The sequence below is a fragment of the Semicossyphus pulcher genome, unplaced genomic scaffold, assembly GCF_022749685.1.
Source record: "Semicossyphus pulcher isolate SPU_LCO1_2020_fin unplaced genomic scaffold, fSemPul1.0.p SCAF_2, whole genome shotgun sequence".
Lineage (NCBI taxonomy): Eukaryota > Metazoa > Chordata > Actinopteri > Labriformes > Labridae > Semicossyphus > Semicossyphus pulcher.
In genome coordinates, this window is record NW_027211693.1 from 17711947 (window position 1) to 17729929 (window position 17983).

General features: G+C 40.4%; 1 protein-coding gene across 1 annotated transcript in view; it reads right to left on the reverse strand.

The window, feature by feature from the left end:
* Nucleotides 1-17983, reverse strand: part of ccdc88b (coiled-coil domain containing 88B) — a 49965-nt gene continuing 31982 nt past the window's right edge. The window contains exons 20-27 of the mRNA XM_069670523.1: nucleotides 17295-17456; nucleotides 16320-16597; nucleotides 15946-16089; nucleotides 12782-12968; nucleotides 9800-9945; nucleotides 4667-4774; nucleotides 2391-2542; nucleotides 1-738 (exon numbers count right to left, since the gene is read on the reverse strand). Of these exons, the coding sequence (XP_069526624.1) occupies nucleotides 371-738; nucleotides 2391-2542; nucleotides 4667-4774; nucleotides 9800-9945; nucleotides 12782-12968; nucleotides 15946-16089; nucleotides 16320-16597; nucleotides 17295-17456 (1545 nt within the window). The 3' untranslated portion in view covers nucleotides 1-370. The remainder of the gene's footprint in view (nucleotides 739-2390; nucleotides 2543-4666; nucleotides 4775-9799; nucleotides 9946-12781; nucleotides 12969-15945; nucleotides 16090-16319; nucleotides 16598-17294; nucleotides 17457-17983) is intronic.

The window sequence follows — 17983 nt, forward strand, 5'->3', positions numbered from 1 at the left end:
ATAGGCCCATGCATGTTTTATTAAGAAGAGCATTAGCTGTATTTTCTGTGATTGTAGATGTTACGGCCACTCTCCGGGCACAGTTTTACTTTACAGTCCAATTTTTATTCAGCTTGACATTTAACTTGTTTCCCCACAGACCCTTCACGATGCCGTGCACGTAGCAGGGAGCCGTGCAAACGCACACTACTGCTTTAAAAATATTTGAACAAAGTATTTATTTCTTTTTCTTGTCAAAAGTGAAAAATGCTTTTAAATAATCTGGAGAATATCTTCATATTTCATCATTTTCCTTTTTTCAAGTAAAAACTGACTTATAGACTTGTTCGGGTTGATTTCTGAAAGAGCACAGACATGGCCAGACATCTCCTCATTCCACTTTCTCCTCCTCACCTCTGCTTTCAGCCTCCTCGACACTTTCCTGACTGGTCAATGATGCTTCTGCTGCCTGTTGTGCGTTTGTTTGGCCTCTCTCTCCCTCCCAAAGGATGGTGGAGGTGTTCTGGTTGGAGCGCAGCCGCAGGCGGGGCTGTGTTTTGTGGTCACCTGGACTGAATGACTGGGAAACTCCAGAGCCTCCTTTGGCCAAGCCAAGCCCCCAACCGTGTCGGGATCCCAGTTTACGACGCCCGCCGGAGCTTGAGCGCATGGCTGGAGTCCCGGGAACAGAAATGTCCGGGTCTGTCTGTGACGGAGCTCTTCTCATTGGAGAGGGAGAGACTGGAGCGCTGCGAGGGTCTGAAACAGTTAAGTTCAATGTTAGAGGCAGCTTTCACAAACCTGACAGATCGCTTTACAGGAGGGTGTATGTGAGTTTATATGTGAGTGTGTGAAACTCTGTTAATCGTTAATTTAAAACCCTTATTAAGCAATTATAATCAATATTTAATCAAATTAATGTACATGCTCTGTAATACATAATAATGGGGTAAGTGAAGAGCGTATGTTGAGTATGTATCCATTCATATGTAAACTTTAATTGCTCCTGGGATGCATCACTAAATAGTTTTTATTATATAAATGAAACGCATACATGGATGTATATTTTAAATGTAGCAATGTCGTTTTCTGGTTAATTGAATATAAATTCAGTTTGCCTTTAAGGCATTTCAGATAAATAAATCAAACAGGAGCGATGCAGAGTAGAACATTAAACACCTTTTTATACGAGAACTGCAGTAATGAGTGCGTTTAATACCTGATTGAGGTTTTTCAATAAATTCAACAACTTTTTTTCTATAATTTATGGCATTTGGAATAAAAATTATACAGGACGACACTAAAAAAACAAAATTGAAAAAGCTACTTTTGAAATCAGGGCTTAAATAAATTATATGTTTAACGTATTTATAAGTGTATAAATGGCAAAAAATGAAAAACAGCATCCTGATCTATTTAAGGGTATATTATATGAAATGTAAAAAAAAAAGTAACCTAAACTTAAAGTATTCAAACACTCTGACTTACAGCCTGAAGGTAATGAGATTCTAAGCTCTTGTGCCACAACGTATTTAGTTTGAGTCTGAACACCAGCTACAGCCTAACAACTGACTAGAGACCAGTGCTTAAGGTCAAATTAGCCTGCCATAAAGCAGGTTAGTTACACAGTTTAATGTAGGCTAGGTGTTATGGGAAATGTGTCTTTAAACATTGCAGTTGGGAAGGAGAGAAGTTTGTGTACATATGTATGCTGGCTCAAACAATCTGTGTGTTGCAAGCTAAAACTCACAGATCATCTTACTTATTTAGAGCAGTTACTGTTTTTACTGTTTTATATTGTGTTCGCTACATGCTTCATCTTTTTCATCCCTGTGCTGTTGAGGGACGGCGTCTCTGTCTGGGATAAAAGCTCATTAAAAACCACCAGTCCACTTGTTGAGGAACAGTGAGAGCCAGGCTGTCCCAGTTGACACGCAGCTAAGGAAAGCAGGGGTTTAGGGCGGGATAATCGAAAACACAATGTGAGGAAACATAAAATTAAACGGGGACAATAACACGGTGTCACAAAGAGAGAAAAACACAACAGATAGAGGTCGAGGCTTAAATGTTGGCTTTGAAAATGTCTACTCATTTTTTTAGCCAGTAAATTCATTCAACCGTCAAGGTGCATAAAAAGAGAATGAAGCCTCCCAAATCTCTTCCTTTCAACATGTGGTTAGCAGAGAAAACCTGCCTCAGTAAGTCTTGGCGCTCTGCAGGGGGAGATCTAAGAGAAGAGAGCGGTATCAATGCTGACCACACTTGGTAGTCATGAGATGATTTGTATGCATGCCTGTAGCCTCGCTTGATGGGGTGAGCATGTGAGCATATCTTTGTGGAAACCAGTCGGCTTGTGTGTGTGCGAGGAAGAGAGGGAGTGTGCTGGGCTGTGTGTGTGTGTGTGGTCTCACCAGGCTGAGGTGTGTGTGTGTCTGATGTAAATTCTGTGCTGTCGGCCAGGTTTTCCACGCTGCCCGCGGCGGTGAAGAGGGTGCGTCCCTCTTTCCCTCCTCCCCGGGGTTTGATTAGCTTCTTCATCCTGTCTGCAATCCAGTTAGATTTCCTACGAGCACACAAGAGGATAGAGAGCGTTTACAAAGAGGGATGAGGTGGGAGAGTGCGTGTGCTTTTGTGAACACACACACAAAAGCGCGAAGCCCTGATTTTCAAGAAAAAACGTAGGAGGATGCCAAGTGTCACAACGGCTGCTTCTTGTTCACAGAAATGTTTTGTGCGTCATGCTGCGTTTGTTTTCTGACATGAAATTTAAAATGAGAACAAAATATTGCTTAAGGTTCCAACTGTCATTTGTTCTGCCAAAGAAAGGGCTTTGTACGATGACATCAGGAAATTCAATTTGGATACGTTATAATTAAATTGTCATAACCACACTTACTAGCAGCACGAAGGACAAATGCACTTTTTTTGATACTAGAACAATTCATCCGGAACAATACTTATTATTCAAATTAATTCATGGTTCAAAATGCCTGCCAGCTGTTCTATCAAAACATGTACACTTCCTGTCACAACTTTGGTTTTAGGGAGAATAGAGAACAAATGCATCACACAATGGGTACAAACATGTAAAGAAAAGGAGGGAAAATCTTCCTCCTGATATGGAGAAAAAGCCACAATGTTAGAGAGTAATAACCTCATAATGAACTATAACATGTAATAAAAGCTGAAACATTATTGCCTAAAACCTCGCTCTTAAACCTCTTAAACTTCTCACTGAAATAAATCTGTACACTGTGGTCATGCCACATTGATTCAGGCTCTACTTAACAATAGCGGTTTGTGAAGCAAAACATATTCAAACCACAAGGTTAGCTTAAAGGGAGCCTATCACTAAACAAAACCAACACAGGGAGAAAATGTATTCTATCTCAATATCTGTCTGGAAGAAAAGCCTTCATAACAATAAAAAAATATATTGTAATTAAAAAAAAATTCAAAATATTTCTCTCCACGTACAAGCTTTAGCAGATGGCCATCTCTCAGATCTGATTTTGTTCCAACAAAGAGGGGAACAATAATAAAACAGAATCATCTCAAAGTTTGTCACAAAAACAAAAAAGGTGTTTGGCCGCTCAAGATGCATTCAGTGTTCATACATACAGAGTGACCAGCTCATCAGACATCAGCCCTGCAATAAATCCTATGTGTGCAAAGTATTTTATATTCAGTTTTGTTGCCTAAATCTGGGTTTAAAGTGGAGTTTCTATTGTTTTGTCCATACTTAAAGCTCCTGTGAGGAGTTTTTCGCTGGTCATGAAACAGACTGAAATTAATTCTGATGCCTCTATATGACCTACAAAAGCAAACCAGACCATCAGCGACAAGACTGATTATTTCTATACAGTTATTTTTAATGCCTGAAACTGCTGGTGGGGGGGTAGGTGTCAGACGAAGTTATTAACTGCACACTGCTTTTGTTGACATTTTCCAGGGCAGAGATTTAATGTTAGAAATACATATGATGTAAAAGAAAGCAGGATGAGATTTTTTGTTAAAAACCATCACTTTAGCATGTACAGGACGAAATCAGCAAAGAGATAAGAGGCACGGCTTTGTCCACAGAGGGCGCCAAAATCAACACAAACCGAAAGTTCCTCACAGGAGCTTTAATGGAGCAGACAGAAAATTCTTTCAATAATATGTAATAAAAATCAAAGCACAGAGGTGATTCAGCCCTCTGAAGCAAAAAATGGTACTAATTGCTACTGATAACCAGACCTGAGCAATGTTGACTTAAAGCTCCTGTGAGGAACTTTTGGTTGATTCTGGCGCCCCCTGTGGACAAAGCTGTAGCTCTCATCTCTTCTCCTGTTCATGCTTAAGTGGCAGTTTTTAACAAAAAATCTCATCCTGCTTTCTTTAACAGTCATATGTAACTATAACTAACTGTACAGAAATTGGTCTGGTCGCTGATGGTCTGGTTTGCTTTTGTGTGTGATATACCAGAGTGAATTTCAGTCTGTTTCATGACCAGTGAAAAACTCCTCACAGGAGCTTAAAAACTTCTACTGTCTTTTACTGCTTCTACTACGGTTTGGTCTTCTTTATGTATGAAACATGCTGAAACATGCATAGCCTTGCATTCTGCTGTAATATTTTATTGTATTGGGATGCACAGGTGTAATTAACTAATAAACCAACAATTAGTAGGTCTAATAAACAGTACTTGGCCTTGCTGGATGGAGGTTGCATGCTGGGCTCCAGGACTCGATACTGATCCATAATCTTCTCCACCAACTTCTGCTTCTCCCGACGGAGCTCGCTCAGCTTCTCCCTGAAGGAAACATATGAAGTGTCAGAAGAAAGCAGCTCAGAAGAGGATGAAGAAAAATAACTGAGTGGGAAGGTCTGTTTGATTTATTTCATAGATTTATAATCAGTTACAGCGCTGATAACGTGTGATTCAGCCCATTTCTATAAAGTCTCTACTGAGAAATGGAGCCTGCTGAGATGTTAAAATTAATTCTTTATAAAGCAGCAGATCAGAGGAGAGGCTGTGTGGATGTTAGTGTTTGTGTGCTGTGGGTGAGCAGAGGGTTCAGGGTTCAAGCTGCAGTGTGGACGAACATAAAGCAGCACAGTGCCGAAAAATAGCTTGAGTTCTCAGCAAACCTCCGCTGAATTAAAGACGACTGAACACAAATACGCTGATGGCGTCAGCTGACCATTGGTCACAGCTGCAGGCTGAAAAGATCAGGAAGGTTATGAGAGATGAGCGACGGCTAGCACAAAGGCTTGTGTAGGCTTCAGTTTTAGCTGCATTAGCAGCATGACTCGGGGGATGGCAATGTCTGCCAGTCAGCTGACTGAACTATCCCAACAGCGATGAGGTGGATTGTGATGAAATTTCATAAAACTTTTATGCCCCCTCAGGGTGAACCGTAAAACCTTCCCTGACTTTCTACAAAGCACCTGCAGAACTAATCTCTTCCCATCAGCCTTAGATGTAATTTATGTTTAGTGCTACTTAGCCAGTGTTTGCATGCCAACACACTAAACAAAGATGATGAATATGGTTGACATTATCCTTGTTTTGCAGTAACAAGTTAAACGTCTTTGAACCGACTTCATACTGAAAGGACGAGGAAGAAAGCGAGGAGCATTGTGGGCGACAGCTCTCATCCTCTCTTCGGCCAGTTTGAGCTTCTGAGCTCTGGGAGGCGCTACAGAGTTCCCCTGGCAACCAGAAATATCTATAAAAAGTCTTTTATCCCAAGTGCAATCAACACCTTGAACTCTTCCAAGTGATTAACATTGACACAGGCACTGATATTATATTTTTATAGGGCACTGATATTATATTATTATTATTTATGTACAATGTGACCATTTCTGTCTGTCCTATTAATGGTCCTTTTTTGGTGAGCCGGAGACAATTTTCCACCACGGAGGACAATAAAGTTCTATTCTATTCTATCAGCTCAAAGTGCCACCATGTTCAGGCTCACATAGATGCAAACATGGCTTTAGACTCTTGTGTGTTCTGTGTATATTTCTGATTGGCTAGGCTATAGTTGCTTATTTGATATTTTCCCTTTTAGCAAGCAGCCGTTTGCTCTGGATATTTTTGTGTCCTTCAGATCTGCAAGCTCTTCAAAATCCTCCATTATGTGTTTCAAATACAAACCAAAGGATCAAGCTTTTAGCAGACAAGTATCAAATGTATAAAATAAGTTTAGAGTTTGATGAGTAATGTTGAAGGCCGATTTGATTCATTTCATCAAAGCTCATGAGCCCTTCTCAGATAGTGCTCACTGAATTCAGAACATTTCTCGCAGCGTTAGTTTGGAAGGGCAAAGTCCCTGCATCGCTTCATCTGTGACAACAAATGATTTTGTACATCAAATGATCTACACTGTCTCTTGGACTTTGCAAGGCCTTCAGTATAGTTAGTTAGACACTTCTTTTTGGGAAGATAAAGAGGCCGCTGATGGACAGAAAACCTTGATGTCTTTGAAGAGCACTCTTTTTACTAAATAAAGTGTTATCTTTAAAATCAGAACCACACTGGAGATGTGATATTTGGTGATTTTTCTACACAACTAAAATAAATAAATAACTACATGGACTTATATTTAGCACATAAATTGGACTTTAAAGTCATCCTGTAATTTCATCTTTCAAACTGAACTTGTTGTCTTCCGGGTAATACAAATAAAAATCCAAACATGAGCCTCTGTTAAAATCATTTTATCTTGTCCTCATTTTTTGTAGCCTGTTTTGTAAGCAAGAGAAACTGCTGGCTATGAGATAATAACATCCATCCCCTTCCACCCCTGATACTCTATTTGGACGTGTATCCTGTTGTTAGCTTGGATTAAATTCTTATTTCTAATAAACTTCACCACAGTTTACTTTGCTCGGGACACAGACCTGCATGCTCTGCTCAAATAACCTGAGCTGCAGGAGTAAACACTCCAGTTTAGATAAACTGATGTAAAAATGCACAGCACACCTTCGGCTCTTAACTTTACACCTTGGGGTGATAATACTTCATCTAATAAATCAGCAGGAAGGAGACTGATCTGGGAGTCGGGTAAGGTTTCAGTTGAACCTTTTAAATGGACACAAAACACTTTTTGGACTCAGAAGGATTTTTAGAAGTCTAGTTAATTTATTTTCATTCAAGTGGCATTACTGTGATTACTAATTAATGTCCGAAAAAAGCACTCGTTTTGAATACATTTCCATGACATTTATTTTTCATGCATTCAATAGCAGTAAGAGTGGAGTGGTTCAAATCAGACGTGAGAAACAGCAATATATGTGTATCCTCAAGGACAAACATATGAGTCATTCACATGTTTTATTATTACATGGCTTTGTTAAATATTTGATTCTGATTGGTTAATTACAGTATTCCAAAGTCTGTTATTTCTCCATAACAGACCGTTGCTATGAAAACAGACAGTTCTTAGGAATGCGGCTCTAACCACACAATCTAGAGGACTAACTGTAACCATATCAATCCGCCGAAAGAAGTGCGGTAAATTTCACTTTGGTCTGTTTACAGAGGGAAAAAAAGAAAAGCGACAAAACGGAGAGAAAGCAATAAAGGTTTAAAGATTCAAAAACTGTAGGCCACGGCAGAGACCTCTGCCAAACTTATGACGGCACATTAAACATTAAATAGAATACAGTGTCGGATACAGCGGTGCTTAAAGACGATGAATGGAGAAGAAAATGTCAACAGACTTTGACAGAAAACCACAAATCAGGTGCTGCGGTGATTCCTGCGGTCCTGTTCACCATGTCTTACTTCACCATTAGAAGAAATGTATCCATATAATGTGAGTGCAAACAACTAGCTTAGCTCAATTTAATATGCCTAATAACAGCTAGCTTAGCTTAATTTAATATGTGTATTAACAGCTATCTTAGCTCATTTTCATATGTGTTATAACAGCTAGCTTAGCTCAATTTAATATGCCTAATAACAGCTAGCTTAGCTCATTTTCATATGTGTTATAATAGCTAGCTTAGCTCAATTTAATATGCGTAATAACAGCTAGCTTAGCTCATTTTCATATGTGTTATAACAGCTAGCTTAGCTAATTTTTATATGCATAATAACAGCTAGCTTAGCTCATTTTTATATGCATAATAACAGCTAGCTTAGCTCATTTTCATATGCGTAATAACAGCTGGCATAGCTTATTTTAAGAAGGCTACAGAGTTAACTGTTGCTCTGGACGCAGCTCTCACTGTGAGTGTAATGCACTATTTTTAAATGGAAAACAGAAATATAATCATTTTTAAATTAATACAAACATTTCCAAATCAATATTTTGTGTCAAATAATTAATTTCATAAGTACGTAGCCATGTAATAAGCGGGGTCATGTCAGGGTACTGCTCACCCTGTCAGGGTTCCTCTGCGATAACAACCTTCTCACTCTACATTATCCCTTACTTATACAGCAGTTAGTTCGGACCAAGTAATCTGATTGTACATGAGTGCTTATGTAGAGTACAACATCACTGGGACTTTTCACTCTGTGTATCACTCCGCCTTAGCCAGATGTTCTGAATACTGTTAACATTACAGCAGACCATGAATGTCTTCATTGATCGAACTGGTACCTCTGAATCACACAGCAGACTCTTATTTCACTGGTTGATGACAAATTAAAACAGACAGATAAAAGTGCATGATAAAACAGCTGATCTGTGGTAACCTGCAGACACAATGTTTGGGTTGCTTGGCAACAAAAGTCGAGTTTCAGTTGAGTTGTGAAACTAGTGGAGTTGGTGGAGCAAAAAATAATCTGTTGTTGATTGTTACTTTTCACTGTCGCCTACGGCCTCGTGATTCAGTAAAACATCACCACCTCGAGTGTGATATTGCATAAATATATTTTACGAGTGACATTGTTTTCATGGTACAATATACATCCTTTACTCGTCAAAGTAGAGATTTATTCTTTCATCTTAAATATTTTTATACCCTGTCTATCTAATTATCCTTTCATGCCATGGGCAACTGCTGTCTGTATTTTTGTAAATGTAGACTAGATCTCTGTTTGTGTCAGGTAAACATTAATTTGTTAAAGAGCTCCAGCAGTGTCACAGGTGTAAGAGGCTGTCGACCTCACATGGCAGGGTGCCGAACTAAAAATGTGCACTTCACTCTGAAATGTGAAGTGCTAATAACAACATTTTTCTCACTTAAAAAAAGTAAAATTGTGTCGACTTGAAGAAAAGATCCTTTTTTGAGGAATGAACACTTTAAATTAACATGCAAAAGAAATTTGAAGCGTAGGAGCAATTTGGCTCATTATACTTAAATGGTGAAGCCAGCTCTGCATGATCACTATTAGCTTTGGATTAATCTGTTACCAGTCTGTAAGTCATTTAAAGGGACGTCTGCTGAGTGCTGTCGGACTGTGAAATTATTCTCTCATGGTCTCAAACCTTTACACAGAGTGTGTGATTTTATGTGCCGGGTGTGACTACAGATCTGATCTTATTCGAAGCTGAAGATGAGTCAACCGTGTATAAGAAAAAGATTGCAGTCTCTGTTGTTACATTGTTCACTGATGGATCATAAAAGCTGTAATGATAGAGCTAGTCTTTAGGAAACAAACTAATATCTAACTGGGATTGTGGATGTTTGTAGACGTAACAATTAAACTTCTGTAAGTGAAAGTTTCCCAGTGTGCACTTTGATAAAGGATGAATGAATGAGGAAATGAAAACACGCAATAGACAGCTTCTGCAGCGTCAGCAGAAGGGGAGAAGAACGATACAAACTCAGACACAGCGCCCTGAGTTGTGTGTGAGTGTGTGTTTGTACTGACTGGTACTCCCTCTGCTGTGAATAGTGCTGGTCCCGGCGCTCCAGGCTCTGCTCCAGTAAGGACCGGTTCTCCTTCAGCAGACTCTGGTTCTGCTCCGCTAAGTGTCGGTTCTCCTCCTCCATGTTCCCCTTCAGCTGGGTCAACAGCTACGTGCATAAAATCAAAACAAGCGTCAATCAAAAATAATAAGTCAGGGAGGTATTTTCTATCCTTCATTGTTTAGTCTGTAGAAGTGTGCCTGATAATGTGAGTCCATCTTTGAATGTACTCCCAGGACTAAGTGTGTCTGTCTGTGTTAGTGTGTACATTCACAGGAAACACTAAAAAACACAAATGTAAAAGGAAAGATGAAACAGAATTAATCTGCAACTATACAAGTTGACTCTGGTTTAGTTTAATAGCAGTTAGCAGCATTGAATGCGTCTGCTTTGAAAAACGAGTGTTTAAAGACATCAAAGGGAACTGAAATGGGCGCATGAAGAGCCAAAAGTAGAGGACTGAATAGCGAGGTCACTGGTCATAGAGAATACAAACAGTGTTTAATAAAACCCGACAAAGATTTTAAGGCCTAACTTGACGAAACACCGGTGAAGGGAGGTGCCCACTTGATAACCCTGTTGATGTGCTGTCTCTCGCTGCACATCTGACTACAAGTTTGAGTTGTTGGGGCCAGTAGAAGCCATGTGGAAGGTTAGGTAGTATCAGCTTAGGGTTAGGGTTACCCCCTACCCGAACCTTAACCCCCGATCTTCCTTGCTCTCTCTTCTCTCCTCTCTTCCCTCATGAAAGTGAGGGAGTAGGGGGAGGTAGAGCGTACAGCCCCATCCGCCGTAGCTTTGCCTCCCCCATTCTTCTTTCTAACACACCTGTCTCTCTACAAACACTTCTCTCTCTACTTTTCTGGGTCTTGAAGGTGGCAATGCTGCTTGGGTTGCGATGACCACTCAGGGTCATGTGGTAGGTTAATTATAAGTATTGGGGTGAGGGCACAAGGGGAGGGGTGTCTTCACTGAGCACTCATTAGGGCACAAGTATCTTGTGTTTAATTTAAATTCATATTTAACAACACTAACTGACTGAAAAGTGCACAAACACAACCTACATCCTCACATATGACCAAAGAACTGCTCGATGAAGCTGGCAGAACAAAACCTGTGCATTCAGAGCTAATAACCGAGGCTAACACACTCACGTCTCCCTAGGCAGTGAAAAAACTAAGAGCTAATATTTTAGCATTTCCTACTTCTGATTAAGCTCGGAAAACTCTGCAAAACTGCCTTCAAATACAAGTTTGTATAAATCTGAAACTATCCAGCCCTTATTATACAAGATTAAACAAGAAGGTACTTTACTGAACATCTCTTCTAATGTCATATTTGTGAATCTTCTTCCAATTATTCTTGCCTTTGTAGCCACAGCACTGTCCAATCTCGTCCAATCAGTAATACAAGCTGCTGCAACAGGTTAATTGTGAGACCACACAGGCTGCAAACTGAACTTTTGATCAAAGAGAAGAGTTACCACCTCTCTGCGTCTCCGCTTTCTCTCTGCAAAACAGTATAATGAGAAGCTGAATCCAGGATATAAAGCTAATGATCTTTTGTTAAAAATAAAGCCCAAAATGAAACGCATGTTTAATTTTCCCTAGCATACTAGCTTGTCATTCAAAGGGATAGGTCCATGTGGAGCTATGCAAAAGTTCATTTATTATCCTCTGTGCATCTGTACAGTAAATACGAAGCTGCCGCCTGCCAGCTGGTGATCAAAGATAAGCTTATCACAAAGACTGAAGGCGTGGAGAAACAGCTGTCCGAAGGTAACAAAACCCACCTACAAGCACCTGAAGCTTCGTTGTGTTTCCTTTGATTTATTTATTGTGAACATTACAGTTTATCTGTTTTTCTTTTAAGATCATGCGCTTAACTATTTCTCTGCTGGGTGCAGATACATCCTGGAGTAAAACACATGACCCGGTGCAAAATTATAACAATAAGAAACAATGTGTAGATTGATGAGCTTCTCGAGGTGCTGGCAGGTGGAATTTTTCACCTTTGTGGCGAGCCAGGCTTTCTTCCTCTGTGTCCAGTCTTTATGCTAAGCTAAGATAACCTGTAACGTAGTAACTGTACAAACATCAAAGTGTTTTCCATCTCCTCATCCAGCTCTAATCCCCTACATGTACAACTATTACCTGCTTATAGTTAAAGCTTAGTGTTGTCCTCACTGTGGACGTGTTGTAACCAGTTGATCCAGAAAATCAGTAGTTGTCTTTAATCCTACAGTTTATCTTTGTGTGTACTTCTTTTTATGTGATATTTTGATGCATATATCTGCAGACAAACGTCCTGCAGCAGCTTTAACATGAGCAGATTTGGTTTACAGGCAGTGGGAAGAAGCAGCGAAACATCCACCCGCTGTTTAACTTTACAAACTTGTCACAGGAAGTCGATTTCAACCTGTTTCGTTCCTTCGAGTGGAGACTTTCTGGCTTGTACAACATTTTCAATATTCAGCGTATGTTTGACAGCGAAGGAGGAAAACTGAAGCTGCTGTGAAGAATCCCCTGGTCCTCATGAGCTACTTGGTATTCATTTTCTGTTAAGACCAATAAATCATGTTTTTTCTGGGGTGTCAGGCTGAAATTGGCTTTAAATCAAGTATTAGAGATCAGCCAATCACTGTTCCTCACTCATGGTATCATCGTTGTTCCCTCCTGACCGCAACTATGAAAACACTCTCTAAAACCTGCAATAAATTCATAATAAATTCTGTTTAATTGCCCAATAATGCTTTAAATAAATGAGTTTTTTTATTTCAAGAGGGTGATGTATCCGAGTGTCTCTGCTGTGAAGCACTAAATCCCAGATTTGCATGTCAGTAACTGGCAGCTTGAATACAAAACACCTGTGTGTGTCTGCAGGTGTGTAGATAAACCCTGTGTGTGCGTGTGTGTGCGTGCGTGCGTGCGACACTAGTTAATACCTGGTACTGGCTGGTGAGGCGTGCGTTGCTGAGGTCCAGGCTCTGGTTGGTTCCCCTCAGGGCGCTCAGTTCCCCCTCCAGGCGCGTCCTCTCCAGCTGGGAGGCGCTCAGCTCCCCCCTCAGCACCGAGCCCTGAGCCAGCAGCTCCGCCTGCGACGCCAGCCACTCCTTCTGCTGGGCCTGCAGCCTGCAACACACACACACACACACACACACACAAACACAGACTTTACTCATCACTGCCTCTGATATGTGTCCTGAAAAGCGCTGTGTATCATTGTTTGGTAAGTGCTCTCTAACTGAAGCTCATCGTTATATAATTACACGACATGATGAATCGTCACACAGCCAGAAAACAACAAACACATAAATCTGACAAAACAGACAAAATGGCTGAAGAACACATTATTGCCTACAAAATAAAAGCATTACAGAGGAGAGAAATCATCTTTGTTTCCTTGTATAACGAGAGATGTAATGATGGGATGAAATGAAAGTCTCAATGAACACTGTGGGAGAAATTTGGTAATATTCAGTAGAAAACAGACATTTTATTTTTCTCACGAGGGTTTGAAGTGTTTTTATGTAAGTTAAAATGTAACCAGTGCACAACAAGGCTCGGTATTTGAAGATGTAACCATCAACTGTATTCTTTAATAGTTAATCTATTATTTTCTCGATCAGTTAATGAAGCGAAACATGTCAGCAAACATGGACATGTTACCAGAGCCCGTGCTGTTGTCTCAGATGTCTTTATTTCACAGACAAACAGACCAAAACAAGATAATAAGATAACAGGAGACAAAGCAGGAAAGCACTCATATTTGAGATGCTGGAAATTGTGAGCGATTGCCAGTTTTTTTAACTATTGTTTTTTTTTGTCACTACTGTGGGGCAGCGGAAATAAGCTGTGAACACATAATTGACATAAAATCACATTTAAAGTTCAGTTGGTTGCAATCAGTGTCTTATTTACACACCCAGCAGTTACAGAGCAACATTACCATCCACTCTGAGGTTTGTTTAATTCACAGTCCGATATTTACTCTCTTTTATCTGCTTTTGGTCTCTACCCGCTCCTGAGGGAAATATCTGCTCTTTAGCTGCTAAGTGCTTCACTTTGTTCACCAGCAAGCTGCTAACTGTGTCTGTCTGCTGTCTCGTGCTGAGCCGGGAGTCTTTACAGAGTCTTTACAGCTTTAACACTGGAAACAGAAAGGACACGCTCTATGTGAGCGATGATAGTGAACACAACAGTAAAGACACGTGTGGGACAGAAAAATAACGAGCTGAAACTATGAAGCTTTGTAAAGTTGAGGGGAGCAGCATATTCAGGTGATAAAGAACCCTTTCATGTTGTTACAGTGTTGTCACATTTAATACATAAAATATTCATATAGCTGCTTTAAAGAAAGTGCTGCCAATTAATTTCTTGTGATAAAATATTAAAATGTTACTTGATTCAGTTAAAATGTAGCATCAGCATTTTTAAATGCAATGGCATTCTTTCCTTACATTTAAATATACACTCACCGACCGCTTCATTAGGTACACCTGAAAAATCTAATGTAACCCAACACACCAGCTCAGCCATGAGATTTGCTTTCATGCTGCCTGTAATGTACAGGCTTTTGTCTAAGCTGTCACAGAGGTGTTAATTCAATGATATTTCAGTGTCAGGGTCATAATTGATGGTGGAGCTGTACTGAGCTGCATTATACTCAGAGGTGTTTCTAATACTCTGGCCCCCTCATTTATGTAAATAGGGAGGATAAAATATGAGAGACACGTCTCATTATAACTGAGTTCAGTACAACACCTTAAACTTCGGCCTCAGTAATAAACATCATTAAATTTACACACTTCAGACTCTCAACAAAACAAAAGTGAACAAAAAATAAACTTCATAAAAGCAGAATTCATGGCAGCGCTGTTGTACTGAACTGCATTAGATTGTGGTGTACCTAATGAAGTGGCCGGTGAGTGTAGTATTTATGCCATCTGACAACCAGCCACCAGAGGAAATCTGGTATTCATGCTTAATAAACACATCATTTGAGACCGCTAGTGAGTAAGCAACTGCATCAATGTCATTTAAAAACTGGATGTTTAACTAATCGTGGTTCACAAGTCAGGATTTCGCAGCCATTTTCTGAGATTGTTGAAAAATGCCTGATTTTACAGCAGCTTTTTAAAAAAAATGTTGTAAAGTTGCGATATTGTGAGGCTTTTTTGTCTGTGTAACACATCACACATCCTGTTAGATAACTGGGACACACACTCTAATAAAGCCATCTATTGGCTGAGCGAGCTGTTTGTATTCTGACATCACTTCCCATTGATTTCTGTGACGAGACTCAAAATAAAATGTGTAAAAATTCAATGACAGTAAAGTCAAAAGCCATGCGCTATAGTATCAGTATAAGGGAGAATATACATATTATATTATATTGCTCTTCTACTTATCATTCCAGCCCCTGCGTGATTACTAAGTCACTGTACAGTGACTATTTGTAATCAGCGATGACACAAACATTAGTAATACAGTAAAAGATGCCCTCAGTTAATACAACATTTCAGACCTCAGGGGATCAATATTTTGAATATCAAAGAAGTGAGTTTGGAGAATGACTTCACGCGTGCAGGGAAACGGGGCGATTGGTTATATTTGTGCAAAAGTTGCAGCAATGTGGTGATATTGCAAGGTCGAAAAGAAGTGCAGAAATTGGTTGCATTTGCGTAAATTTGTGGGAACGCAACTTTGCAACTTCCTTGAGGAACTGACAAGTTACTTATGATGATAATCATTTGCATTATATACCCATCACCCCCAAGATAAATGTTAGAATCAACGGTAACCAATGGTAACTGTACACTATATATTCCATTTCAGATTTATGCTTTAAATGTTCTTGGAGCTGGAATTTTAAAGAGTCCAAACCACAGCCGTTGCTCTACTTGTGCCCTATCTCTTCTACGCTGCCTTTTTGTGTCTACAATCAATTGGAACAAAAAAAAGCATTCCTATTGTGCATGTGCATTTAAACACTTCCTGGGCTTCTCCCCATATTTAAAAAGCATGCATGCAGAGAGGAGAGAGGAGTGAAAGGATGATTACATCTCATAAATGTGCATCTGAAGAAGCTTGTGAGCGTATTCCGTACCTCTCGCTGTCTTCTTTCAGCCTCTCCAGCTCTCTTTCTCTCTCCAGTCTCCTCTGGGCCTCGGCCTCCATCTCCTCTCTCTCCCTCTTTATCTCCCGCTCTCTCTCCTCCAGCTGGGTTTTACTGTCCAGGAGCTCCTTGTACCTTCAGATTACAAGCACACCATTCATCCCATGAAAACGAAATATGGCTTAAAGTGTACGACAGGAAGAAAAAGGATTCCAGTTGTGTTTGTGGTTTTGTGTGTTGGACACATTTTCATTTTAAAAGCCCTCACCAGGATAGAAAAAGGTTCAGAATCCTCCACAGTCACGACTTCGTGTTTTTGCGTTTACAAAAGGGGCTAATTTAATGCAGTCAGTGTGTTTTTGTACCTTGCCTCCAGCTCCCTGTGCTGGGCCTCCAGGCTACGGTTGTTGCTCCTCAGCTGAGAGTGTTTGTCCAGCAGCTCCTCCAGCTCCACCTCCTGCCGCTGCTGCAGCGCCGTCATCCGCTCGTGGTCACGCCTCAGAGCCTCGGTCCTGGCCACTGACTCCTCCCGCTCCCGTGCCCACACCTTGGACTCGGCCTGTAGAGCCGCACAACGGGCCTCGCTCTCACTGCAGCGAGCCAGCACTGCTGCATGCTGGGAACTCAGGGATACTTGCTCCACCTGTTTTGTGTAGGTGGTTTATAACAGAGAGTTCATGCCTGAGGCCACATTTTAAGGGTCCAACAGAAAGCTAACATCCCATGTAACACACAATAATTACTATAGGTTTTACTCTTATAGCTATATGCTGGCAATACACAGAACTTTCACTGCTAGTACTTTAAAAAGTGACTTTAATGAACATAAAACACACACATCAACTGCTTAGATTTGAAAGAAGAAAGTCTAAACAAAACCTCTCTATGAGGATGTGCTTAGAACAGCAGCGCTTTGAGCTCAATGCTAATGTCAACATGCTAACAACGTTAACGTCCTAATCTCTGTTTACAGATCAGACTATAGGCGATGGGATCCGAGATCGCTAACGTGCTGATGTTAGGTGGGTTAAATGCGTACCATGTTTACCATCTTAGCTTTGCATGTTAGCATGCTAACAATTAGAGCTAAACGCAAAATACAACTGAGGCTAACAGGAATATCAAAAGTTTTATCGGCATTTGATCAAGAATTTGCCCTGATGTTGGCACTAGATGAGAAGAAAGGATCACCAGATTTGTTTGGACAATCAAGCAGTCAGGTAATCCAGTAATTTAGTAAATGTCCATATTCATAGCAAAAATCTAATGATCCAAATATGCTTTATTTAAGGTGGACCCAACGGTTAAAGGAAATCATTTCTATCTGTGTGTGTGGTCACCTGTAGCTGGGTGTTCAGTGTCTGTAGTCTGGTGCAGGAGTCCTGCAGGCTGAGGGAGTTTCGGCGCAGAGCCTCCAGCTGCTCCTTCAGGTGCTCACAGGCCTCCTGGGACTGAGACAACCGCGACAGCAGCGCCTCCTGCCCTGCCACTGCCGACGCTTTCTGAAGGAGGGAAACATCACACTGAGACATGGTCCACAGCAACGTGGAGTAGCACCTGCGTTCACATGCAAGGCAAAATCTTCATTCTGTTTGCACTTTGATCGAATCTGCAGCTGACCTTTCAAAGCGCTCCCAGTCAGGTAGCAGCTTTACTTGACATTTGTGTCAATCTATAAATACAGAGATGAGATTCATCCTGTGTGTTACTGCAGAAATATCAAACATCAGGGCCAAAATAGATTTCACAGGTGCACATGTTGTTGTTTATTATTACTGAAACTAAGTGAAATCTCTGCACAGGCATTTATAATCCAATCAGCAAATCTGCACACTTATCAGTGAGTCCTGATTGTGCAATCTGCCCTGATAAATAAAGGAGTGTGTTGATTAGGCGCTGTGGTAAATAGATTAGAAATTAACAGACAGTGATGTATTTTGCAGAATTTCTGAAGGTTTAAAATTGTTTTTCATCCAAATTAAAATCAGCATGCAGCACACAAAGGCTCAGCTGCAGACCGCTAAAAATG